The sequence below is a fragment of the Euprymna scolopes genome, chromosome 46 (assembly GCF_053919585.1).
Source record: "Euprymna scolopes isolate OS-2025 chromosome 46, ASM5391958v1, whole genome shotgun sequence".
NCBI classification, from domain to species: domain Eukaryota; kingdom Metazoa; phylum Mollusca; class Cephalopoda; order Sepiida; family Sepiolidae; genus Euprymna; species Euprymna scolopes.
In genome coordinates this window covers 219,072,999-219,087,298 of record NC_136527.1, presented here as the reverse complement: position 1 = coordinate 219,087,298, position 14,300 = coordinate 219,072,999, and the positions used below count along the sequence as shown (strand labels likewise).

Here is a 14,300-nt window from a genome sequence, read left to right as displayed (position 1 = left end):
TATATACCCATCTCAGAGGCAATTTTGTCGGGGAGGTCATTAATGAATATTAGGAACAATAGAGATCCAAGGATAGACCCCTGAGGCACTCCCGCATTTATATCAAATTGTTTAGATGTATGGCCGTCGAGGACAACCTGGATTTTTCTCTTATCGAAGAAACATATAATTATTCTTCCAGTGAGACCATATGATCTCACTTTCCTGAATATGGTGACGAAATGAGCGAAATACATTTATTTTAATTTAGCATTTAAAGTACAGCAGGGAAAAGGAATTACTTTCACACTTAAAAAATAATTATAAAAAAATATATAAAAATAAAAACAAAATCACGATGCTTATAAAATTTTATTTTTATTCGGAAATTTAAGATTTCCATGTTTCGTTTTGTGGTTCTGTAAATTCTCTTTTTATATAATCTAAACGATATAGACGGGTCATCGTCACGAAACGAACTACATTTATTTTAATTTAAGATTTTAAATATAGCATGGAAAAGTAATGTTTTTTACACATAAAAAATAAATATTTGTTTTGTAAAAAATAAAAACAAAATCACGATGCTTATAAAATTTTATCTTTATTCGGAAATTTAAGATGTCGATGTTTCGTTTTGTGGTTCTGTAAATTCTATTTTTATATAATCTACATCATAGTTTATACAAAAATAAAAACTATGCTAATGAAAACGAATCGAAGCTAAATGTATTGTTTTAATTTTCAATTAAAAATAAAACCTAAAATAAATTATTTCATCTAAAATTTAATCATTTATTTTGTAATTTTAATAAATGACAATTAGTTTCCTGAGAAAAATTATTTAAAAAGTGAAACGTAAACAAGGGTTATTACAAAAATATAAACGATATAGACGGGACGGTCATCGTCACGAAACGAACTACATTTATTTTAATTTAAGATTTTAAATAAAGCATGGAAAAGTAATGTTTTTTACACATAAAAAATAAATATTTGTTTTGTAAAAAATAATAACAACCTCAAGATGCTTAAAAATGTTTTTATTTTTCTTGGAAATTTAAGATGTCGATGTTTCGTTTTGTGGTTCTGTAAATTCTATTTTTATATAATCTAAATCACCAGCATTAGTAATAGTTTATACAAAAATAGAAACTCTGTATTAATTTAAAATAAAACCTTAAATTAATTATTTTTAAAAGAATAACATTTTATTTATTATTTAATGCAAAAATAATAAAATAATGAAAATGCTTTTGGAATTTTTTATTTGGAAATTTAAGATTTCCATGTTTCGTTTTGTTATTCCGTAAGTTCTCTTTTTATATAATCTAAATTGATGATTCATACAAAAACAGAAACTATGCGTAAGGAAAACGGACCAAAACTAAATGTATTATTTTAATTTTGAATTTAAAATTAGTTTTTAAAAGAAAACAAAATAAATTAATTATTTGTTGTATCAAAATTAATTATTAATTGAATTTAAGCATTAATTTTTTAATTGATCCCCCCACCCCACCCAAATAACTAGTTTCATGTGAAAAGATGCGATTGCTCACGTTTCGTGTCGTATTGTTGCGATTTCTAGTTTTGTAAAAGTGGGAATTTTTAAAAATTTATTTTGTTTTCGGTGTTTTTGAAAATCTACGAAAGGGATTTTTTTTTTTTAATTCCATGAAAAAATATTTTGAAAAAAAAAGCAAAAAAAAAAAATTGGAAATCAAAAAAACAAAAAACAGAAAAAGGTAAGTTAAAAAAAAAAAAAATTATTAATCTTATGATAGCTTTCATGTGTCAGTGTTTTTCTCGTCCTTACGAAATATATATTTTTTTAATAAAAACAAAAATAAAATATTTGTTCTCGTCAAGTTTCGCGTGTCTTTTGTTTATCCGTTTCAAAATAAGCAAACAAACTTGCCTGTTTTTCAGAATAATAGAATATAAAAAAAAACAAAAAAAACTATTAACCAGACGGGACTTTTCCAGGGCATTCATTGTGACACGCGTAACTTGACGATAACCAAAGCATTTTAAAGGGAAATACTATTTATTTTTAAATAAATGTCGGTAAAATTTTGACGACTGTTATAGATTTTCGGGTATGCTGAAAACGAATATCGCATTTAAATTTTATTAATTGTAAATAAATGTAATTGTCGATGTTATTGGTATGGACGTGCTTGCATAAGAAATGACATTGCTTCATATCCGGAAAACTACATATTTGTGGAAAATTTTGGTACTAGTGCACTTATTGATCTGTGCTGGAATAATAAGGTTATTATTTAGAAAGCCATTCTTAACATGGAGAGGGTGTTTTGTACCTATTCTATACTTTAACCTTGCAATTTAATAAAGACAGATATCATAAGACTTTAATTAAACTTAGAAATACTGTTAAAAAGATAGCATTTTAATTGATTGCAATTTAATAAAGACAGATATCATAAGACTTTAATTAAACTTAGAAATACTGTTAAAAAGATAGCATTTTAATTGATTGCAATTTAATAAAGACAGATATCATAAGACTTTAATTAAACTTAGAAATACTGTTAAAAAGATATCATTTTAATTGATTGCAATTTAATAAAGACAGATATCATAAGACTTTAATTAAACTTAGAAATACTGTTAAAAAGATAGCATTTTAATTGATTGCAATTTAATAAAGACAGATATCATAAGACTTTAATTAAACTTAGAAATACTGTTAAAAAGATAGCATTTTAATTGATTGCAATTTAATAAAGACAGATATCATAAGACTTTAATTTAACTTAGAAATACTGTTAAAAAGATAGCATTTTAATTGATTGCAATTTAATAAAGACAGATACCATAAGACTTTAATTAAACTTAGAAATACTGTTAAAAAGATAGCATTTTAATTGATTGCAATTTAATAAAGACAGATACCATAAGACTTTAATTAAACTTAGAAATACTGTTAAAAAGATAGCATTTTAATTGATTGCAATTAAATAAAGACAGATATCATAAGACTTTAATTAAACTTAGAAATACTGTTAAAAAGATAGCATTTTAATTGATTGCAATTTAATAAAGACAGATATCATAAGACTTTAATTAAACTTAGAAATACTGTTAAAAAGATAGCATTTTAATTGATTGCAATTTAATAAAGACAGATATCATAAGACTTTAATTTAACTTAGAAATACTGTTAAAAAGATAGCATTTTAATTGATTGCAATTTAATAAAGACAGATACCATAAGACTTTAATTTAACTTAGAAATACTGTTAAAAAGATAGCATTTTAATTGATTGCAATTAAATAAAGACAGATATCATAAGACTTTAATTAAACTTAGAAATACTGTTAAAAAGATAGCATTTTAATTGATTGCAATTAAATAAAGACAGATATCATAAGACTTTAATTAAACTTAGAAATACTGTTAAAAAGATAGCATTTTAATTGATTGCAATTAAATAAAGACAGATATCATAAGACTTTAATTAAACTTAGAAATACTGTTAAAAAGATAGCATTTTAATTGATTGCAATTTAATAAAGACAGATATCATAAGACTTTAATTAAACTTAGAAATACTGTTAAAAAGATAGCATTTTAATTGATTGCAATTTAATAAAGACAGATATCATAAGACTTTAATTTAACTTAGAAATACTGTTAAAAAGATAGCATTTTAATTGATTGCAATTTAATAAAGACAGATATCATAAGACTTTAATTTAACTTAGAAATACTGTTAAAAAGATAGCATTTTAATTGATTGCAATTTAATAAAGACAGATATCATAAGACTTTAATTTAACTTAGAAATACTGTTAAAAAGATAGCGCGGATCAATAAGAGCATTAGCATAAAAATTTTAATACGATATTCGTTTTCAGCATACCTGAAAACATTTAAAAGTCGTGATTAAACCAGGTGAAAAATTATCGAAATTTTGTTTTATAAAACCTGACATGAAACGATCATCTTCGAGTACAAGTCCAAGAGCTTGTCAAAACATGAAGCCTCCTAGTGAAGAACCACACCAGACACTCTAGATATTAGTGACGCGTCACAAGTACATATGTCTGTATGGTGATATGATGGTAGAAGCCAACACCCACTTCTTCTCACTGCCTCGAGATTTGAAATCCATTTCCCCGTGGTTTAACTGTACGGACATGCAGAAGTTCAAATGTAATGTAAACAGACATCTTGCTGTTCAACTCCCTTTTTTTTTCTTTTTTTTTTTTTTTACACAGTGATCGCCACTTATCAAGGCCCGGAAGCCACTCAGGGATAAGGGTTATTGCAAGTACATTACGTTAGTGTGGAGATTTGATGAAGGGGCGGTTCATTAGGAATTTGTTAACGTTGGACTTGAAGACATCCAAGTTGTAGTCCGGAGGGAGGCAGGCAGACGGAACAGAGTTCCACAGGCGTGCAGTTCTAAGAAAGAAGCTTTGTTCATGGAATCCACGTTTTGATGTAGGCACAGATATAGAGTGGGGGGAATTTTTCACAGTGGATTCGGCTAGACGGGTGTTTTTCATGAAAGATTGGTGAAGGGGAACGAGAGATTGGAGTTCAGACGAGCACCTGTCATGGGAATGACGATAAAACAAGGATAGGCTCGCAATGTCTCTTCTGTGGGAGAAATGTTGCAGGGTAGAGAAAAGGGCATCCCCCACTAAGCCCTGAAGTCTATTTTGTACTCTGTCAAGGCAGGATAGGCTGTTATTAGCAGCTCCTGCCCAGATATGGCAACAGTATTCCATCCTTGGACGTACTTGGCTTTTATATAGATAGAGAATTGCATCAGTAGTGAGATATCTTCTGGGGCGGTAGAAGGATCCCACCATCTTTCCAGCGACCTTGGCAACAGACTTGATGTACGTGTTCCATTTCAGATTAGGAGTAAAGGTAAAACCCAGAAGCTTGTCAAAACACGGGGCCTCTCCCAGACGAGAGCCATCCATCACAATTGATTTAGGCACAGAAATTTTTCACAGTGGATTCAGCTAGACGGGTGTTTTTCGTGAAGGATTGGTGAGGGGGGACTAGAGATTGGAGTTCAGACGAGCACCTGCCATGGAAATAACGATAAAACAAGGATAGGCTCGCGACGTCTTTTCTGCTCAACTCACTACATAGTATCCCTGCAATTATGTCCCAAATATTTTATGACCGGGCAATGCTGGGCGGCCATTACTATCTGTTGTTTTTCAATAGACTGAAGTACGAGAAAGTTATTGAAAAAGCGAATATATAAAAAATAAAGTTTTTAGTGGTTTTACTTATTTTAAAGCGTTTATTCGGTTCTAAAAACACATAGTGTCTTGTGTTATGTGAGAAAAAATAAAAGAAAATACTGGGGTGAGTTTCTAAAAGTATTTTGTTTTATTTGTAGTTTTAAGTTATTATTGAGACTTCAAAGAGAGAAGAGTCAACTCGCGGCCATTTACTTGTTTTCACATATCTCTAGACACTCCTTGTTTTGTTTTTGTTTTAACTGAATAAACGTTTTAAAATAAGTGAAACCACTAAAAACTAAAAACTTATTCAGCTAGGTAGAAGAGTAACTTATCTTGCCTTTGGTGTCTATCTCTCTTTCTATCTATCTATCTATCTATCTATCAATCCATCCATCTATCTATCCATCTATCTACCTATCTATCCATCCAATTATCTATTTCTCTTTCTGTCTATCTATCAATCCATCAATCTATCTATCCATCCCTCTATCTTTATATGTATCCATCTATCTGTCTATCTATCTATCTCTCTATCTATCTATCCATCCATCTATCTATCCATCTCTCTATCTATCTTTCTATCCATCTCTCTATCTATCTTTCTATCCATCTATCTATCTATATATCTATCCATCCATCTATCTATCCATCTATCTACCTATCTATCCATCCAATTATCTATCTATTTCTCTTTCTATCTATCTATCAATCCATCAATCTATCTATCCATCCCTCTATCTTTATATGTATCCATCTATCTGTCTATCTATCTATCTCTCTATCTATCTATCCATCCATCTATCTATCCATCTCTCTATCTATCTTTCTATCCATCTCTCTATCTATCTTTCTATCCATCTATCTATCTATATATCTATCCATCCATCTATCTATCCATCTATCTACCTATCTATCCATCCAATTATCTATCTATTTCTCTTTCTATCTATCTATCAATCCATCAATCTATCTATCCATCCCTCTATCTTTATATGTATCCATCTATCTGTCTATCTATCTATCTCTCTATCTATCTATCCATCTCTCTATCTATCTTTCTATCCATCTCTCTATCTATCTTTCTATCCATCTATCTATCTATATATCTATCCATCTATCCATCCATCTATCTATCTATCTATATATATATATATATATATATATACTAGCATCTCAGCCCGGCATTGCCCGGGTGTTTGGAGGTGTATGATGATAAAAAAAAAATTTTTTTTAACTTTGACCCCTATTATGACTCCCTAATATTTATTGTTTTGGGCTCGAATAAAGATCCATGTACAAGGAACCTATATCTAAAATTTCACGTGTTTAACCGCCAAATTTCTGTCTGAAAACCAATCACATCGATTTTCCCAAATCTCACTACCTTGTATATCAAATTTCGAATCTGTAGGCTTCAAATTTACACAGACACACACACAGACACTTTCACTTTTATATATATATATATATATAGATATATATATATATATATATATAAATATACACACACACAAACACGCAAGACAAACATATATATCTTATAAGCTGCATTCTTTCAATTTAAAATTTCATACTTACATGAAAAGAGGACACCCCTTATCATGTAACATCTATCTATCTACATCTATCTATCTATCCATCCATCCATCTATCTATCTATCCATCCATCCATCTATCTATCTATCCATCCATCCATCCATCTATCTATCTATCCATCCATCCATCTATCTATCTATCTATCTACATCTATCTATCTATCCATCTATCTATCCATCCATCCATCTATCTATCTATCCATCCATCTATCTATCTATCCATCCATCCATCTATCTATCTATCTATCTACATCTATCTATCTATCCATCCATCCATCTATCTATCTATCTATCTATCCATCCATCCATCTATCTATCTATCTATCCATCCATCCATCTATCCATCCATCCATCTATCTATCTATCCATCCATCCATCCATCTATCTATCCATCCATCCATCTATCTATCTATCTATCCATCCATCCATCTATCTATCTATCTATCTATCTACATCTATCTATCTATCCATCCATCCATCTATCTATCTATCCATCCATCCATCTATCTATCTATCTATCCATCCATCTATCTATCCATCCATCCATCTATCTATCTATCCATCCATCCATCTATCTATCTATCCATCCATCCATCTATCTATCTATCTATCCATATATTTTATATCAAATTTCGAATCTGTAGGCTTCAAATTTACACACACACACACACACACACTTTCACTTATATATATATATATATATATATATATATATATATATGATTAGTTTTTTTGGAAAAAGAATTCCAGCAGAGTGCTCAATTAAAAGGAAAATCCAAATTTTAAGAGCGTACTTATATTTTGTGTACAGAAAGTTGTTAGTTGAGACAGGTCATTGGTACCGTCGGTTTCAAGCCCGATAATAAGGCCCGTTTAAGGTATCCTTATCGAGCTCTCTTCAGCCAATATTCGTCTATCTTATAACCGGAAGTGTGAAGTATATATACCTCGCGAATCCACGTTCAAATCTCGTTTTGTTTAATCCCCCCCCTTTTTTTTTTTTTTTTTTTTTTTCTATCTATATCTATATATATATATATATATATATCTATATATATATATATATATATATATATATATATATATATCGGGTAATGTAATACCTAATTTTCAACTTTGAATTATTTAAATTTAAGATCTAATTTCGAAAAAATGTTTTTTTTATATGAATCGATTTTAATTTGAACCCCATTTAATTTTAAAATCTCTTTCCTTATGTGTAAAAACTTTAAAATCTGTATTGGTATCGGTTAAAAACTTAAAAATTCGTTTAATTATATCGAACATTTAAAAATTTCTAAATATACGTTTAAAGTTTAAAAAAATATATTTTTAATTATATCGAATCACGTTTAAAAATTTCGAAATACGTTTAAAAATTATTTTTTAAAAACCCAAATCTTTCAAGGTTTGGGGAAGTGAGTATTTATCTATCCTAAGTGATTTCCCTAGTTTATTAACATTATTATATTTTTCTATAGTTTTAAATTCGAAATAGATTATAAATTACATTTATAAAATATAATATATATATATATGACATTAATTAAAAATCTATAATATAATTGCGATTAAAATCCAAGTTTACCGACTAATTATTTATGTATTTACAATTTTTTTCCTTATATATATATATATATATATATATATATATATATAAAAAACAACATCTAAGTGTTGTTCTTTTCATTGATCCAATTTATTAGGAGCCCCTTCCTTCTATGTATGCAACTTTTCAAAGCTTCACTCCTCACATTTAAACATTTTATTTTTGGGTCATGAATGGACCGGAGGATGTGGTATTTCTCTGCGTTACAGAGTGAGCATTGACTTAATTCCGGGGCGTAGGCTGGTCTATGCTCTATTTTTCTCCATTTTATGGAAAAGGGTGTATTTTTTTCTTTAAGCTCCCACACGCGGGTAGCTAATGCTGTATTCATCCTTGTTTTAGCTCTAAAGGAGCTCATATGTGCATAATATCTTTGTTTAAATTGGCCTTTTGTCATACCTATATATATTTCCGGTATATTTGTGGGTTGTTCCGTTATTGTGGCCTCATAGACAAGGGATTCAGCTTTACAATTACCCTCCAATGGACAGCTATTTTTGGTCCTGCAAGAGCAGCCTGCGTTATCTATCTTTTTTGGTTCTTTGGATATTATCGACTTTATTGATGGAGCTGTCGAGTAACTAACTTTCACCGTGTTTCTATTAAAAAGTTTATGTAGTCTATGTGTTCTTGGAAAATGTTTGTCTAGAAGGCTAAGAAAACAATGCCCTACTCTAGTTTTAGTGTTCAATGAAAACGGAGGTAAGAACCAGATTATTTTCCGTTTCCTCTTTCGTTTTATATTTTCTTTATTCTGGGTTTGTTGAAATTTTATGTTTTCATTGAACCCACTTTGATGCAGTGCGTCATTATAATATGGTGCTGCTTTCTCGAACACTTCAGCGTTCGAAGAAAGCCGTGAAATCCTTTGGCTAATGTTCGCTACCATATTTTTAAACACTGTGGGTGGGTGGCATGAACCCTTATTTATATACATGAGTTTTTCATTTAGTTTGTGAAAGGGTTTGTGTATTTTCTTCTCGAGATCTAGAGTGGCATCTAAAAAATCTACTCTATCTAAATTTGTCTGTATTATTATTTTAAAGCCTAGTTCCTTAAAAAATTCAGTTAGGTCTTTTCTAAGCCTGTCTAGTGCACATCCATTGTAGTCACGCGATAGGCAAAGTCCATCATCTCTATATAATCCAAAAAAGTGATCTGGGAATTTATATTTCATGGTCTCCAGTAGAAAAAGTCCAACCAGATCGCAGATATCAGCACTGTCATACGCCCCCATCGCGACGTCAAAGGGGTCTTCGGGGTTTGATTTTTTGACCCACGTTTTATCGTCAAAAAATAAAAGGGTCTGTCGAGCTTGCATGATTGTTTCCTTATCGAGCTCACTTATCTTTCTATATTTTGATGCGAAGATCAACGATTTTTCTAGGATTTCCTTAGTGATTGAAGGGTAAAAATCGACGATATCCAGTTGTGTAAACTTACATTTGTGTGGTTCAGTTATGTTTTTAAACCAGTCCAGTACCGCGCTAGTGTCTGCCCACAAATTAAGATTTGATTTTCTTTTTATCTCTTTTACTATTTCTCTAAGTATAGACTTGCTAGCTAGACCGATTTCGCTTTTAGCCGGGTTTATTAACCTGCAGGTTGGCCTATTATTAAAATTTTCCTTGTGGTCTTTTAATATATATATATATATATATATATATACACACACACACACAAGACAAACATATATATCTTATAAGCTGCATTCTTTCAATTTAAAATTCCATAACAAACTTGACAGCTCACATTCTTCCTTGAAATATTTATCTATATTCTAAACAAATGTTTGTTTTACATTTTTAAATTCTCACACGTAATCTATTTCTACACCCAGATTACGAGGTTCGAATTTCGCCTATGCTATTTCATTTTCATGTTAAACTAAATTCTCCATTTTTATACTTACATGAAAAGAGGACAGCCCTTATCATGTAACATCTATCTATCCATCCATCCATCTATCTATCTTTCTATCCATCCATCTATCTATCCATATATTGTACATCAAATTTCGAATCTGTAGGCTTCAAATTTACACAGACACACACACAGACACTTTCACTTTTATATATATAGAGAGAGAGATATACACACACACAAGACAAACATATATATATATATATATATATATATATATATATATATACCCGTTCGCATACACTCTTTCATAATAAAGCTAGAACCCAGAATTAGATGGAATCTGTGCGAGCCTTTCCTAGTCTCACACAAAAACACACATTCACATTTCAAGCTATGTTACTTGTCGCATACATACACGCACACAAACATACGCACTCGCATTCACGTGTATAAACACACACGCTAACGTACACACATGTACTCACACACACGCACACGTACGCACAAAAGGACGACGTGACTTCCTTTCAATGGAAATCCACACATGCGCAAAAGACAACCGAAAACGAGTATAAAAGAAACAGCAATAAGCCATATGTAACCCTAACCCTAAACCCTAACCTAAACCCTAACCCTAAACCCTAAACCCTAACCCTAAACCTAAACCCTAACCCTTAACCCTAAACCCTTAACCCTAACCCTAACCCTAAACCTAAACCCTAACCCTAACCCTAAGCCTAACAGTTTAATAGATTTTAAACTGTAGACGAGAAATAGCAAACAACTGTTTTCACAAAATAAAACTTACTCTAGGATAGCGATACAAAATAGCTTTAAAACTAACAAAAGCAATAGAAAACAGACAAATAAATAAATTAAATAAACATGAATATACATAAACGATCACACATATATGTATATATATATATATATATATATGTATGTATGTATGTGTATGTATGTGTGCATGTATGTGTGTACACATGTGTATATTTATATATATAAAAAAAAGGAGGAAAACGTCTACCTTAAACCACTAACCTAGTTCTAAAACAGATCCTTTGTTCGATAAAATGCATTCCCATTGGCTGATAGGAAGGGGCGCGGTGGATACTAGAAAGCTGATTGGCTAACTAAAAATCCTCAACATATATAAAAACAAGAAGCAACCACAGAATTCGCGCATAAGCCTGACGAATCCTATAGTTGATGAAACGCAGGATATTCAGTGTAGCTTAATCGCCATATATATTTTATAAACTACTATATATATGTTAATTTTATTTTTTTATTTCGGACTATTAGTCTCATCTTTATTAGTTGTTGTTTGTTTGTTTTTTTATTGGTTCACAACGTTTCGGCCAACTTCCTCTGGCCTTCGTCAGGTGGTAACCGCGACGGATAGGAACTTCGAATCTCCTAACTGCATTCTCAGCCATCACTGCCATCCGTAGTTGTCGTCGTCTCACCTTCGGGGCCCGTGGCGCAGTTGATAGAGACGTTGAATCTCTACGGTTCCAGATGAACATTGTCTGAAGATAGCGGTTTCAATCCCACCCAAAGCGTGCCAGAGGTAATTGGTCAAAAATGTGGTGAGACGACGACAACTACGGATGGCAGTGATGGCTGAGAATGCAGTTAGGAGATTCGAAGTTCCTATCCGTCGCGGTTACCACCTGACGAAGGCCAGAGGAAGTTGGCCGAAACGTTGTGAACCAATAAAAAAACAAACAAACAACAACTAATAAAGATGAGACTAATAGTCCGAAATAAAAAAATAAAATTAACATAAAAATGCTCATCTCAAAATAAAAAAATTCCAATTAAGGAATAATATATATATATATACTATATATATATATATATATATATATATAAACATTCGTTATATGGCTAAATAAACACCATATATATATATATATATATATTATTTTTTTTATTACATTTTCACCCCAAACAACGCACATTGCCACTGTGGTGTAGGGGGCTACTATCACGGACAGCAACTACTGGGGCACTATGTGGGGATTTGGGCAGCAAGATGTCGGTTCACGTTACACTTGAACTTCTGCATGTCAGTACAGTTAGGGAAGCAGGGACCTGAAATAGAATTCCAGAGTCTAGCGGTTCTGGGGAAGAAACTACTTGAGTAGAAAGATCTTTAACATCTAGGGATCTCTACTGTGTGGGGGTGGGATTTAGCTGTCTGTCGGGTTTGTCAAAGGTGTCTACGTCGTGGGGACACAAGTGTCTGCAGTTCGTCAGAGCATTCACCATTAAAATACTTGCTTGTAGAACAGACAGAGGGATGCAACGTTTTGTCGATGGGACAGAGGCTGAAGCTTAGATGCCAGTTCAGGGCCTATCAGATGGGCAACTCTTTTTTTTAACCTTGTCTAGGAGCGAGAGACTAGTAGTAGACGCACCAGCCCAGATGTGACAACAATACTCCATACATGGGCGAATAGTGGCCCTATAGAGGTACAGGATACTTTTAGGTGTCAGTAGTTTTCTAGTATGGTAGAGAGCCTACCTTCTTTGCAGCGGCCCTGCCAATATTTTCAATATAATTATTCCAACTCATGGTTCTTGTGAACGTTAGGCCAAGCAGTTTGAAAGATATACTCTCAGACAGGGAGTCATTGGCCATTGCTATTGGTGGCAGAGAAGGTTTCTTGTAGTTATTGAAGGAAACCAGTTTAGTCTTGGCAGCATTGAATGTGACCATCCATTTTTGTCTCCATTCCTCTACTGATTGGAGGTCATCCTCTAGTGTTTTTGCCATTTCTTTAGTTATGTGTTCATTTGTTTTCCTGTCATGCCTGTTATAGAGTGTGGTGTCATCAGAATATATACCCATCTCAGAGGCAATTTTGTCGGGGAAGTCATTTATGAATATCAGGAACAGTAGAGGTCCAAGGATAGACCCCTGAGGCACTCCCGCATTTATATCACACTGTTTAGATGTATGACCGTCGAGGACAACCTGGATTTTTCTCTTATCTAAGAAGGATTTAATTATGCTAAGTATTCTACCAGGGATACCATATGATTTAATTTTCCTGAGGAGAGCCTCATGCCATACCCTGTCAAAAGCCTTAGATATATCTAGAGCTACTGCTCTGCCCTCCCCCGCTTTGTCCAGTGACTGGTATATACGTTCAGATATTACAGTGAGGATGTCTGCTGTGGAACGGGCTTGTCTAAATCCATATTGTTTGTCAGTCAGAAGTTTAGCATCTGTAAGGTGATGGACTAGAGCATGGTTAATTATGGTCTCAAATATTTTGGCGAAAAGTGGGAGGAGGTTAATGGGGTGATAATTTGATGGGTCAGTTCTCTCACCAGAATTCTTGAATACTGGTACCACAGAAACAGTTTTCTAACAGCCCGGAAAGCATGATTCATTAAGGCATTTGTTGTAGAGTTTGGAGAGAAATGGAGCTACTTCGGCTGAGCACTTTTTTAATAGCACAGCTGGGATGAGATCAGGTCCACATGCTTTTGAAGTGTCAAGGTTTTTTATGATAGCATGTACCTGTGCAGCGGCGATTTTTAGATCGTCTAGCGTGGCCTCTCCGCAAAGGAAAGTCATACAAGGGGTGGTTGGAAGGGTCGAGTGTGGAGTTTTAGGCAAACTGGCTGGCAAGCATATTAGCCTTGTTGGTTGCTGAGCAAACAACCTCGTGATTGTTGGTTAGTGGGAGAATTGTTGATTGCCCATTATTTACTACACTGTTGTAGATTTTCCAGAAGTCACGAGTTCCTAGTCTTTGTGCTTCGATGCGTTTTTTAGTGGTTTCAGTAAATTCTCTTAGGTGTCGCTATTTCTTTCTTAACGTTACTTCTAGCTTCTATATACTTCAGACTGTTTGAACTGGACTTATGTCGGTTAAATCTGCGGTATGCATGCTGCCTTTGAGCAATGGCAGTTGCGCAAGTATATATATATGTGTGCGTGTGTATACATATATATATACACACATACAAGACATATATATACACAC

At 32.6% G+C, this 14,300-nt stretch overlaps 1 protein-coding gene across 1 annotated transcript in view; it reads left to right on the top strand.

Moving 5' to 3' along the window:
* The first annotated feature begins 1,518 nt into the window (after positions 1–1,518).
* The window catches only part of LOC145270508 (uncharacterized), a 25,125-nt gene continuing 12,343 nt past the window's right edge, over positions 1,519–14,300 (top strand). Inside the window, exon 1 of the mRNA XM_080126163.1 lies at positions 1,519–1,727. Coding sequence (XP_079982289.1) covers positions 1,657–1,727 — 71 coding nt within the window. The 5' untranslated portion in view covers positions 1,519–1,656. The remainder of the gene's footprint in view (positions 1,728–14,300) is intronic.